Genomic DNA, 13,208 nt, shown 5'->3' with positions numbered 1-13,208 from the left:
ACACCAGGGAAGCGGCTCCAGTCAGGGCCCAGACCCTAGGCTTCCCCCCCAGACCCTCTGCCCCAGGCCAGGCATTCCACTCTGCAGGGCTCTGGCCTGTGCACCTGCCTACAGGTCCTCACTGCTTATCCTCCCTCCCTGCTCCACCCGGGACGAAATGGGGCACTGGGCCAGGAGGCTGCCAGCACTCCAGGAGCAAGCAGTCTTGGAAGGGGCTGGGCGTGCCAATGGGCATTGGCAGAGGGCACCATGTGGTGTGTGCACAAACAGCAAGTGTCTGCCTGGGGTTGCTGTCCACCTGGGGCATTAGGGGTTTCCTCTCCTGTCTGAATGGCCCCTGAGCCCAGTGTGACCCAGGAGGCAGCTAGGCAGGGGCCCAGAGGCCCTTCCAGATCCAGAGGGCTTGCTCAGGGCTTCCAATAAGGCTTGGTAGGCTCTGACCACCTGGGTGGGCTTCAGTGCTGTGGCAGTGCAGAGGGCCCCCTCTGAGAACAGGGGAGCCAGGGAACTGAGGGGGACAAGCCACAGGTTGCCAAGGCCTGCTGAGGAGCCTGGGCTGTGTAACTATTCACGCAAAATTAATTTTCTAGCAGATAACTCTGGAGACAGTGAAGAGGCTGCTGTGGGGAGATGGACACCAGCAAGAAGCCTGTTGGAGACACTCACTGCCACCCTCTTCAGTCAGTAGAAGCCAGCCTACCCATGGCTTCATCCCCAGAGTGGGCTTATTCCTCCCAGTCTCATGTACCTCCCTTCTCCAGTATGTTCCCTTCTTTAGATCTTTGTCCCTCCTGCTCAATTCTTAGAGCTGCAGACTAGTTGTAATTAAGTTATCTGCTTAAAGACCTGTGGGACTGCAGGCTCTGGTTCGGCCAGCATGTCATGTCCAAATATGGTTGACTCTTGCATGACTAAGTGTCTGCATTACCCACGGTGGGGCTATGGTCCCAGCCAACATCTTCCCTGCCCTCCAGCACACTCACTTAGGGGCTACCTGTCACCCAACTGGTTTTCCCCACCAATGGTGGTGGTAGGGACTCCAAAGGCCATTTTCCAATCTGAGGCCCAACTCCTGTGTACTCTCCCCTCTCCTGAGCACTTTCAACTACACCTGCATAAAACTCCATACCACAGTGACTTGGGAACTGGAATGGAGGTGGGAGGGAGAGCTGTGAAGGGGGAACCCAGACGGACCCCTCCCTACCAGGGCCCATTCAAGACAGGCTAAGTTGTCCTTCTGCTCCCCCTGCCCCAATGGAAAGCAAGTTCCCAAGGACAGCATTACATCAAGAATTGATTTCCTTTTCACTAAGTGCATCCAACTGGATTGTCTGTGTTCATTCCTTAATCTTCAGAGAGCAGGGAAACTGAGTCAGAATAACTGGCCAGTAGTCAACTCTAACAGAAAGGTGGACAGAAGCTAGGTGTCCTGGCTCCCAGCCCTAGGCTTTCCCTGTTTGGGGGAGATAGGGATGGGAGTGTAGAGGGTTCTTGTCCCTAGGGGACATAGTATCACCACCAGATGGCGCCCCATCACAAAGCCCCCAGATCAGGCAGTCTTTGGAAGACTAAATCCAGCTCTTTCATATTTTCCCTTATTTGGAGTAGATTCTTGGATGTTAGACACGCCCCGCCCCCACCCCCACCCCCACCCTACCCCCACCCCCGGCCCTGAGACCCCAGGCCAGGCCTTCCCAAAGGGGTGCTTCAGCTGGTGAAGAAAGCCTCAGAATGGCACAGTGAGAGACCTTGGTTGTCAAGGCAAGGCCAGGTGCTGCAGCTGAGGGCACAAGTTTCCTGAGCTCCCATCTTGACCATGCAGCCTGGAGCCTGTGTAGGTGGGCCTGCTAGCAGACTTCACCTATTTTTCCTGGACCTGGGAATCTGGGTATATTGCTGCTCACGTCCTGGCTGGTAGTGAACATCCAGCTCAGAGCCAACCTGGGACAGGCCCCAGGGCCCAGCCCAACAACCTGGCCTGAGGAGATCCTGCTTTTTGTACCTGGCTGAAGCCCTGCCCTTGCCCCTATGGAGTGCAGCAGCCCCGGACCAGCTTCCTTGTGACCAAGACAGCTGGTGCCCTGAGGACTAGTGCCAGCCAAGAGCCCACTGTTGCCCTTCCAGGGGCCATGCTGGCTTCAAAGTGTCCTTCAGGTGGCCACTCACCTTCAGCCTACACTATTTCCTGCTCTTGGGGCCGTCTTCCCCACTTAGGCAGTAGCCAGCTCGTGGGCACCCACAGTAGCCCATATCCTACCAGATGCTCAGACACCCTCTCTCTCAGGGACCTCGTGGCCTTGGGCTCCCACACTCCTGGGTAAAGACACAGCTTCTCGGGCACACTAGGAAAGGCAGCCTCTGGGCACTGCACTCCCAGGAGCACGGGTCGCCTCCACAGCGCTCACGCACCCCAGCTGCACTTGGCTTAGTCTTGGGTGTATGCCGGCGCCTGTGTTCTCCGGGCTTTACCGCTCGCCTTCGCCACCCCCGCCCCTAGTCCGAGCAGCGCGGTGACCGTCCCGCGCGGAGCCTCACCTGCTGTCCCTGAGGGCGGCCGGCAACCGCAGGGTGGCGCCCGGCTTGCTTTCCCGCCGGCGCCCGGCGCCTCGGGACTTCACTGGCGTCTGCTGCGCCCCGGGAGCCTCTAAGCGAATGGGCCTCCGCTGCTTGCCTTCTTGTTGGCCGCTCCCCCGCCCCGCGCCCGCCCTGCACCCGGCTCGTCCCGGCCTGGCGAAAAAGCCTTAATTGGTAAAATCGTCCAGGAGCGGGGGAGGGGGGCTGGCGGGGGCGCGCGGTGAGCTCAAGCGCCCGGACCGCCTGGCTATGTGCCCCCCCCTCGATGAGCTCACCGCCCGTCGAGGGAGCGGGGGTAATGGGAGGGGGGCTAGATTCGTCTAAAGAGCCCACGGGGTCTGCAGGGCCCACATCTCAACACAGCCGAAAGGCCACCTCCTCCAGGGAGTCACCCACAGTGATGGCCCCTGCCTTTGCCCCAAGCCTAGACTGGCCAGCAAGTTGGATTCTGCCCTCTGGGTTGGAGGGGAACAACAGGCCTTTGCAGGTGTCCACTGAATGCTTACCACCGGCAAGGCCCCAGTGGGGCAGGGACCCAAGCCTGGTGATGAGCAAGCAGCCCAGCTGGGTGCCAGGCCTGCCCACTGCAGCAGAACCTTACTGAATTCTTAGAAGTGCAATCAGGTGCAGTACGGAAGCCTGGGACTGACTGTACAGTGAGGTGCAGGCAAAGAGCCAAGTGTTTGTGAGCTGGGTGGGCACAGCCACACCCTGGCTCTGCCAGGCTTCCTCTTCCTCTTCTATGTGCCCATTTCCTGGTAGCTTCAGATTCAGCTTAAATGTCACTTCTGAGGAAGGCCACATAAAGCAGTGTCGTTTTAACATTCTGCCCACAATAAGAACTACATTTTATATCCTGAGCCAGTATGTGTGTGCGCACACACAGACTGACACAAATAACTGAAATAAACATTTCATAAAACTACTCTCCCTTAGTACCTGCAAAGCACTTTGGTATTTTCTATTCTATTTTACTTCATTAAAAGAGAGGAAGGGCCCAGCTGGCATGGCTCAGTGGTCGAGCGTCGACCCATGAACCAAGAGGTCTCTGGTTCGATTCCTGGTCAGGGCACATGTCCAGGTTGCAGGCTCAGTCCCCAGTAGGGGGTGTGCAGGAGGCGGCCTATCAATGACTCTCTCATCGATGTTTCTCTCTGTCCCTCTCTCTAAAATTGATAAAAACATACATTTTTAAAGAAAACCTATTTTTTTTTTAAAAAAGAGGAAGGGAATAAGGGATAACAGAGGAAGAAGCTTGGTCACACCTGCTAAATGAATTGGTGATCTACAGTTTAACATGAATGGGAAGGCTCTGATTACCCTCCAAGCTTCCCTTGCATCCACTGCTGCCAATGACCTTTCTACCCAGGCCCATGGTGGGATCTCCTGGCAGTGCCAGGGTTTCCATCTCTCACTGCTTGCACTACCACTGGGGAGGGCAGTAGATTATCATCACTTGATAGATGAGTGGCTTGAGTTCAGGCCCATTAGCTGGAGCTCATGGCCACCGCTATCCTTCAAAGAGGGAAACTTATCTATCACAGGCATTGCCAGGGATACAATGGGTGAGGGGGCATGAAGGAGGCAGTGGCCATGTGGCTGGATCTTGAGATCCCCACCTCCATTTGAATCCTCTTTTTACACTTCTGCTTCCCTCCCCCTCCACATACACCCCCTCCACACATGCGGTTCTTGGTCTCTACTTCTTCCAGGTCTGGGGGAAACGAAGGTTTGTACAGCACCAGCTGTTTCCTGGTTTTAAAAAATGTCATAAAAGACCTTTCCTCCTTGTGTTGAAGGTTTTGGAAAACCACTAGAATCAGTTCCATTCCTGCTGCCAAGGTAGGCTGACTCTCCAACTGGCCATTCCAATGGCTCCCAGATGAACCGATGGTTCTAGGGTTGGAACACAAGGCGTTCTTTGAGAGGCTTTTGGTCAGCTAACCAGTCACTGTTTTATATTGCTTGTGACAATCTTCTACACATACATTTTCACAATAATCACCATCTTATGACTTTTGTTACTATCTGAGCTGTTTCAAAGCATTCAGATACTGGGTAAAACCCAAACGATCTCTAACATCCTTGAAAAGTTTAAGTTTTGTCCAGTACTAGAATATTAAGAAGATTCTGATCTTACAGAAAGCATTAATAGCTCAGGGAACAATCATGTCCTTGGACATGGATGCTGAGAAATGTATCTGTTTTGATATTATTTTTCCTTACAACTTTCAATATGGCTGGGATTGCAAGTTATACAATATACTGCTTAGAAGCCATTCCCCATCCTTAAGGGAGAAACTATAGCCCTTTCACCCTGGTTATAGTTCCATAAAAAGTCCTCTTATTTAACTTTGCTCACTCTTCCCAGGAAGACTAACATGGAGGCCCCAGATTTCCTCCAACAGCCCCTCTGAGGACTCGGAACCCTTGCTGGGTCACACTGTCCAGGTCACTGCCACGAGGAATAGGTATTGGCTGGGAAAACAGTCCATTGAATGAATCGCTGCACATGAGGCCCTTGGGCAAGTCTCCTCCCTCTCTGGTCTCCTAATTTCTCCTCTATGTGATGGGGGTGATGCAGAGGGCCTCTGAGCTCTGATGGTAAAGAGCTCTCCCTGGTTTCTGGTGGTCTGGGATGGATCTGTACTGCAGTGGGGCTGTACTTGGACTCCAGGAGCCCACAAGATGGGCACAGGGGACCATCACAGATTAGCCTCCTGGTGGCACCTGTGGTGGGACCTCATGGTGAGAAAACAGAGGGGGACATAAAAGGCAGAGTGCCGAGGCAGGTGCCGGGGGAGGGGGTGTTCCTTGGGGAAAAAGCAGACCTAGAATTCCTTGACCTCATAAGGAAACAGCTTGGATACATACAGGGAGGGGTGGCATGGGGGAGGACTGAGCCTCTGGGACATGGGCCAAGATTGCAGAAGAAGGCTTGGAGAGAGGTGCTGGGGAATCTGATCTTGCCAAAACTCAAAATTCCACGAGGCAGCCTTTGAGTGGCCCCGAGCCCAAACACCATATCTCTCCCTGCTCTGAAGCCATGCACGTGTCTGGGGACCCACACACCTCCTCCACATCTTTCAGGAGACAGAGCAGGCTCTTCCTTTACTCTAATACCAAGTCAACAGCAACTCTTCTGAGGGTCTTTGTGTGTGGTCAATCCAGGGCCCCATCTCTTTACCACTCCCTGTATGGCCAACTCTTCTCCCATCCATTGAGAACTGATTGATCTGTGACCCTCACCAGCTGGGCCAGCCAGCCTGAGTCTGAACTAGAGTCCTCCTCTCTTCTGCTCCCCATCACCAGCTATCATCTATGAGACCAGGGACAGCACCTCATCTCCCCATGTTCTCAGTTCTAGGCCTGTCCAGGGAGAGGCACCTCAATTGGTTCCACACTTCACTGGCTGTCTTTGTTTAGAATCTCCATGGAACAGCTCTTTACTGACAAAGGCCCTTACCAACTCCTAGTGACATTCTAGGCTCCTCTAGGCCTTGGTGCTTTCTGTGGTTTGCCCCTCTCAGCCCTGGGCCCCCTGTCCTGGGCGGAGGGGGGGCGGGGCTGCACTGTCATGCCACTGAAGCCCACCCAGACCCAGGTGCTCAGAGCCTGCCAAGCCTATTGGAAGCCCTGAGCAGGCCACTCTGGGTCTGGAAGGGCCCCCTTGGCTCCTTATCTGGCCACCTCCTGGGTCACGCAGGGCTCAGGGGCCATTCAGGAGGGAAAACCCCTAGTGCCCCAGGTGGATGGCAACCCCAGGCAGACACTCGCTGTCTGTGCACACAGCACACGGTGCCCTCTGCCAGTGCCCATTGGTACGCCCGGCCCCTTCCAAGGCAGCTTGCTCCTGGAGTGCTGGCAGCCTCCTGGCCCAGTGCCCTATTTCCTCCCGGGTGGAGCAGGGAGGGAGGGAAGCGGTGGGGATCGCCGGGCGCAGGTGCACAGGCCAGAGCTGTGCAGCGAGGGAAGTCGGAGGGGAACAGGGGGTCTGGGGGCAGCCTAGGGCGCAGGCTCTGCCTGGGGCCGCTTCCTTGGTGTGGCGCACGCGCTCAAACGCTCATAGCAGCGCCTGGCCCGGGACCCGCGCTCTCCAAGGGCTCACTCTTAGGATCAGGCCCCTTCCTACTTCTGCCCGGGCGGCCTGCCGGGGTGCGGCCGGGGAACCCCAGACTCTCGAGCCTGCGGGTAGCGGGGGCTGAGGGGGGAGGGGATAGGGCGTGCCCACGTGACTCAGAGAGGGCAAGCCGAGACACGCGCGCTGGCCCCGCCCCCGCCCCGCTCCCAGGCCCTAGCCGGTTTCTGCCGGTTCCACTCGCAGGGACCCCACTCTTCCTCACTTCTCGTCCGTACACACCAGTGGGTGTCGCCTGGCTCGCCAACCCCGTCCCTTTCCCTGGGCGCTCAGCCAGGCCTACTCCCAGGGTCCAACAGGTCTGCGTTTCTTTGGCTCTCCGTCGCCCTCCGCCCCTCTTTCGCCTCTAGCCAATCCCGCCCACTTCTGAGGTGTGGGCTCACCAGCCCCGCCCCGCCCCGCCCCGCCCCGCCCACTCCCGAGGCCGAACGGGTCGGCGCGAGCTGCTTCCCCGCGGACAGGCTTCGCCCTGCGTGGCGCGCGCAGCCCGCGACTGTGACGCGAGCGTGACGCAGGCGTGACGCGAGTGCTGCCCCTCCCGAGGCACTCGCGCTGCCGCCGCCGCGCTCCAAGGCAACCGTAGCTAGGCCTGTGTCCCCAGGCCTGGGCTGCTAGTAGGCCTCTGCCGCCCGCCATGGACGACTACGCGGTCCTGTCGGACGCTGAGCTGGCTGCAGTGCTGCGCCAGTACAACATCCCGCATGGGCCTGTCGTGGGTACGCGGCGGCGGGAGGCGGGCGGCGGGCGGCGGGCGGCGGGCGGCGGGCTGGTCCCCCCGGGCGGGTCCCCCCCTTCCCGGGCCCCAGCCTGCTCTCCGAGCCCCCTCCTGGGACTTCCTCCCCAGGCTCCGGGCCCACGTCCCTGACCACCCCGCTCCCCGTGTCTGGCCAGGCTCCACTCGTAAGCTCTACGAAAAGAAAATCTTCGAGTACGAGACCCAGAGACGAAGGCTTTCACCCCCGAACTCATCTGCATCCTCATTCTCCTATCGGCTCTCGGGTGAGGCACCCCTACCCCAGAGCCCCACCTGGCCACCTGTGGGGACCCGGTTTGGGCTAAAGGGAGGATTGCGTTGTGCGGGTGTGGCAGGGACGCTGGCCAGGAGGGGCATGGGGAAAGGAGCTTGGGGGCAAATGGTCGTGCTCCCCTCCCCCATTCAGACTCAGATTCAGCGTCTGTGGACTCGGATATGTATGATCTGCCCAAAAAAGAAGACGCCTTACTTTACCAGAGCAAGGGTAAGGCAGTGGTGGGGTGGGCCCTGACATATTTTCATTCCACTCCCTCAGGGAACCCAGTGTCAGGGAGAACCTGAGACCTCAATCCCCACTGTTCCTCACCAGTCCTGGGGGCAAGAAACTGTGTCACAGGCCCCAAATGGGATTCAAACTAGGGCCATCGCCTAAGCCGGGGATACCACTGCCCCCTTTACTACCGCTGTCTCCCACCCCCTTCCCAAGGCTATAATGATGACTACTATGAGGAGAGTTACTTGAGCACCAGGACTTATGGGGAGCCTGATTTTGTGGGCACATCCAAGGGCTTCCGCCAGCCCTCAGCTTCACTCTCAGATGCTGACACCTTTCACCACCAGGTGAGCTAGCTGTTGGGCACCCTGTACTTGGTTGGGTACAACCTCAGGGGGTCATAGCTGGGTTTGGATAAATCAAGGGGGCCCCTGGTTACAAATGGTAGCTTTCAAGCCTCCAGGGAGAAATGGGGTCAGCAGACACCTGCCTGGTCAGGGCTTTCCTTTGGGGGGCTGTCAGAACTGTTTGACTAGAGCACATGGGACATGCTCTGCACCCTGGTCTGGGTTCTAGGTTTGAGCTCTTTCTAGAATCCTGGGGCATAAAGTAGGGTGCAGGCAGCCAGAAGTTACTGAGCAAGTGGCAAAGCCCCACAGACATAAGGCCAGGAATTCAGGAGGGTTCTGGAGGGGGGCAGGGCCCTGGTCTTTAAGCAAAGGTCAGAATAGGCCAGCCAGGGAAGTTTGGACTGAGATATGACAGGACCACGCTCACCCTGAATGTCAGTCTCTTCACCCTGATTCTCTTCTTTAGGTGCGTGATGACAATTTTTTCTCTTCAGAAGAGGATAGGTGAGTAGTGGGGAGGGCCAGGGACCAGGACTGATTCTGGGCCCAGGCCCTCCTGGCCCATCTGCTCCCCTCTTTACCTCAGGGAACGCCCCATGTATGGCCGGGACAGTGCCTACCAGAGCATCGCACACTACCGCCCTGTTTCCAACATCACCAGAAGCTCCCTGGGCCTGTCCTATTATCCCACATCCTCCTCCACCTCTTCCATGTCCTCATCTTCCTCTTCCCCCCCCTCGTGGCTCACCCGCCGAGCCATCAGGCCAGAAAAGCAGGCCCCTGGGGTGGGCCTGGGCCAGGACCGCCAGGTCCCACTCTGGGGCCAGCTGATTCTTTTCCTGGTCTTTGCTGCCTTCCTGCTCTTGGTTTACTACTCCATGCAGGCTGAGGATGGCAACCCCTTCTAAGGAAACACCTGAGGGCCTGGATGGCTTTGTGGTCAGCTGCTCTTGGAAGTGCTGGCCAACTGCCTTAGCAGTGTTTGTTGGGGGAGGGGGGTGGGGGCTTTTTTGTGTGTTCTAGCTTGGGGGTGCCTTGTCCTGCCTTGTCCTGCCATGGAGGCAGCAGACCCAGGCCCTCTGCAGCATGGTGGGCCTGGGTGGGCCTTCCTCCTGACCCTCTTTGCCTCTGACCCTTAGGGCCCAGGAGGGTAAGACCCTTCTGAAGAGGAGAACATAGTTGTCATTGCATGCCTCCTGTTCTTGTCACCTTGTTGGGGGGATTAACCAAAGGCCACCTTGACTTTTGTTTTCGTGGACACACAATAAAAAGACAGTTTATTTTTAATCGTGTGGGCTCTTCTTACTAGGGGAGGGGTTGGGCTCCTTTGCCTGGGGCCTCCACCCTGGGTCTCCAAGATCACCACCTTGCTTTGTTGGTTCTCCCTTTTTGCTTTGGGATCAGGGTAGGGATCACATTCTACCCATAGACACATTTGTGCTTTGCTTTTGGGGTCTATACCCAGACCTCTTGTAACTACTTAAGAAAATAACCCTGGCACCATAGGGTGTGGAAATCCTGGTTGGAAATGCAGCTGAGGCTGTACACACAATGCTGGTTGTAGATCTTTTAACCAGGAAGAGCTGACACCAACCTCAGTGTCTAAAGGCAGCATGTGCTTGGTGGGCCTTCTGGAAAGCTGCATGTTTAATCACATGGGGAAGGCTCCCAGTACTCTGAAATGCCCCATCATCTCTGGGTAATCTGATTCTTCAATTGACTATATTGTTTTGTTTTGGGGTTTATTTTTGGCAGAATTTTATAGTTTTATTAACACAAATACAACGTGTACACAATCTGTCTATTCATTTTCTTCGCTGCACAGCCTGGCATTGGGATTGGTGACTCTGATGGCCGGCTGGGCTACTCTTTACACAGTGGCTTTGCAGTTCTTTGAGGAGACGTTGTGAGCAATCTCAGCACAGTAAGATTTGTTGCACATCGGCAGCACTTCAAGCTCAACGTTGTGGACCAGAAACTTCCGAAAGCCACTGGGCAGCATGTGCTTTGTTTTCTTGTTGCTCCCATAACCAATGTTGGGCATCAAGATCTGGCCCTTGAATCTTCTGCGCACCCTATTGTCAGTGCCTCTGGGTTTCCACCAGTTCCACTTAATTTTGACATATCAGTCTGACTGGTGCCGGATGAACTTCTTGGTCCTCTTTTTGACAAGCTTGGGTTTCACGAGGGGCCTGAGGGCAGCCATGGTGCCAAATGGAAGATGGCTGCCACTTCCGTAGGCAGCGCTGAGGAAGAGAGCCTGACTATATTGTTTACCTCCATGTTTTCTGTTGTGGGTATTTCATAATCTCCAAATTTTACACATTTTTAAAAGTAGCTGCTAAGGAAACCCAGGGTAGAATGCCATGTGAGGCTGTGCACCCTGTTGGTATGCTGCCAGCAAAGGTTGGGAAAGCACGTAGGAGCTGGCATGTGCTCCATGCCTGCAGGTGGGAACCAGAAGTGAGGCTAGGGCTTCCAGGAGAGGTGGGGCCCTGACATCACTCTGTCTCACCTCTGGCCCACTCCTTGCTACAGGTGGTAGAACTCAGCAGGCCCCAGCCTCTCACCTGGCACAGTGCCCATGCAGCACCAGCAGGAGCACCCATGGGCTCCTTACCCTTTGGGGTTCTCGGCTGTCTATGGCCACACAGCAAGCTCAGGTCAGGGCTGGGACTGGGACCCACCTACCCCCAGCTCCTGGCCATTTCTTTTTGCTGTATCCTAGTCTCTCCCCACATTGTTTTTTTGTGTTTTCCTAAAAGTAACACATGGTTTTTGTGCATTTAAAATATACAAAAGGATGAAAGAAACGAATTGCTTCTGTTTTCCTCACCACTCCAATAGCTGCAGCCTCCCTTAGTTTGCTGCAAGCCACCTGGCTCATCCCCAAGTGCACAGACACCTGTGGCATGGACCCCCCAGACATCCAGACTCTGCCCCTCACCATCCCAGTACAAGGGCTGAGACCTGGATGCTCCATGGGGGACTGTAGGCAGGGGCAGGAAATGCTGCCTCATCACTGACAATAAGGCCTGATGTCAGATCAATGAGCCTGTATGAGAGGGAGGGGCAGAACAAGTAGTCAGGTCACTAGTATACCAGCACACCAGAGGGGCAGTGATATAGCTTGTTTCAGCAACCGATCCCAAATCAAGGATGTTAGGAGGCCCCCCACCCCAAGCACTACATAGGACTGTTGCACTGGAGAGGTAGGTGGAGCCTGGCAAACCCCATATGAGGCCTGGGGACGTGGCAAGGTTAACATGCCAAAGCTCTGGAGTAGATGGGTGGAGAAAACGGACAGCATGAAAGGAAAGGGAGCTGAGCTTGAGGCACCCAAGTGAAGGGAAGAGAGATGGCATGGCTTCTGGGTAGAATGTCTCTCTCTAGGTTTCTGTTCTTCCATCTGTTTCAGGAGAGAGGGGGAGGCTAGGTAGGTGTGCTTGGCAACCACTGTGGTGTCTGGCATGAGAAAAGAGGCAATACCCTCGTGACATAGTCTCTCCCTTTTCATTCATTTATTCCCCAAGGGCAACCATATCCATTCATCACCAGATGGAGGAGGATTGCTGAGGGCTCCCAGACAAGGGGCTTCTAGCCTCCTGCCCCAGGACTCAGAATACCCCATCCCAAAGAGTCCTGATAGCTCCTGAGGAGTCTGGATCCCCATTCTAGGATTCCCTCTCAGGCTTGGCCTCACTCCCCAGGGCTTCATGGGACCCTGACTGCTCTTCCACCCCTCCCGTGGTCCGAAGGGCTCTACACAACCAACCCCCAGAGCTCTGGAGCCCCATAAGGGTACCTGAGTGCTCCCTAGTGCTCTGGGCACCCCAACCCAAAGGCTTGTGAGGGCTCCCTGGGCCCCCAAGAGAATCCTAGCCTTAAAGGATTTCACCTAGTGTTTTCCAGGGCTCTCTGCAGGACTCAGGTGCCTTGCCCACTCCTGTCTTCCCTCACAAGTGCTGAGGACACAGCAGAGGGCAGAAGTTGTCTGTGGCTTAGCACACCATGTCTCCACTTCCACTGGGGGTACCACCTGAGCTAGGCCCTGCTGGGGCCTTAAAAAGAACAGTGTGGGCAGTGTAGGTGGCTGTGGGAGGAGCTGAGCTGAACCCTGGGGGTAGGAGGAACAGAGAAGAGTACCCTGTTGGTGAGGCAAAGGGTAGATCCCAGAAGAACCACTCCAGACCTCCCCCATGAACTTGGCCCCACTGACAGGTCCAGTGGAGGTGGCAGACAGCACTGGGCAGGCCCAGAAGTGTCTTTGCATTGACTCCCTTGTTGCACAACAGCCAGCTGTTGAGCTGGAGAAAGTATCTACTGAGCCAGTTGGGTGCCAGCACCAAGCAGGCAGCCTCTAAGAGGACAGCCCAAGGGATGGACATCCTGTGGTTCCCTGAGGATGGACCACCGAGGACTCTGAAAGCCTTAAAGGACTGGAAAGTGACAATGGATTTTCCCTATTACTGCAACAGGGACTAGACTGCTACCCTAGGATCTGGGTGGCCAATCTCAGGAGTAACCTCTGTCCCAGGGGACACTGGACAGGACAGAAAAAAGTCAGGCCCTACCCCCTGGCCCCAAACTTCTCTCTCCCACTGTCATTGAAGGCTGGGAGTAGAGGGAGGCAAGTGTATTCTGGAGGCTTCTAGAAGCTACCCAACTGGAGAGGGAACAGGAGGCAGAGCCAGCCCCAGAGAGGTCCAGCACCAGTAAGGGAATAAAAATCCCCCCGAGGCACCCCTTCTCCCCTAGGCCCTCTGCACACACAGGACACACCTCCCTTCCCTGAAACACCCAGAGCCTCCTGCCTCCTCCCTAGGCTGGCCTCTCCAAGAGGAGACAGTCCTGCCTCCCATACTCTCCCAAATGCCTGCCTGGCGGGACCCCCATGGA

General features: G+C 56.1%; 1 protein-coding gene and 1 pseudogene across 1 annotated transcript; one reads left to right on the top strand and one right to left on the bottom strand.

The window, feature by feature from the left end:
* Positions 1-7,192: 7,192 nt before the first annotated feature.
* EMD (emerin) lies at positions 7,193-9,596 on the top strand. Its single transcript, XM_087813431.1, has 6 exons — positions 7,193-7,428; positions 7,604-7,711; positions 7,873-7,950; positions 8,173-8,306; positions 8,776-8,813; positions 8,896-9,596. Exons 1-6 carry the CDS (start codon positions 7,347-7,349, stop codon positions 9,215-9,217), a joined length of 762 nt encoding a protein of 253 aa, XP_087669557.1. The 5' UTR covers positions 7,193-7,346; the 3' UTR covers positions 9,218-9,596.
* A 454-nt stretch (positions 9,597-10,050) lies between these two features.
* On the bottom strand, positions 10,051-10,515 carry LOC107545551 (large ribosomal subunit protein eL32 pseudogene; annotated as a pseudogene).
* Between the last annotated feature and the right edge of the window lie 2,693 nt (positions 10,516-13,208).

The sequence above is a fragment of the Miniopterus natalensis genome, chromosome X (genome assembly GCF_054644295.1).
Source record: "Miniopterus natalensis isolate mMinNat1 chromosome X, mMinNat1.hap1, whole genome shotgun sequence".
Classification (NCBI taxonomy): domain Eukaryota; kingdom Metazoa; phylum Chordata; class Mammalia; order Chiroptera; family Miniopteridae; genus Miniopterus; species Miniopterus natalensis.
This window is presented reverse-complemented; position numbering and strand designations above follow the sequence as displayed.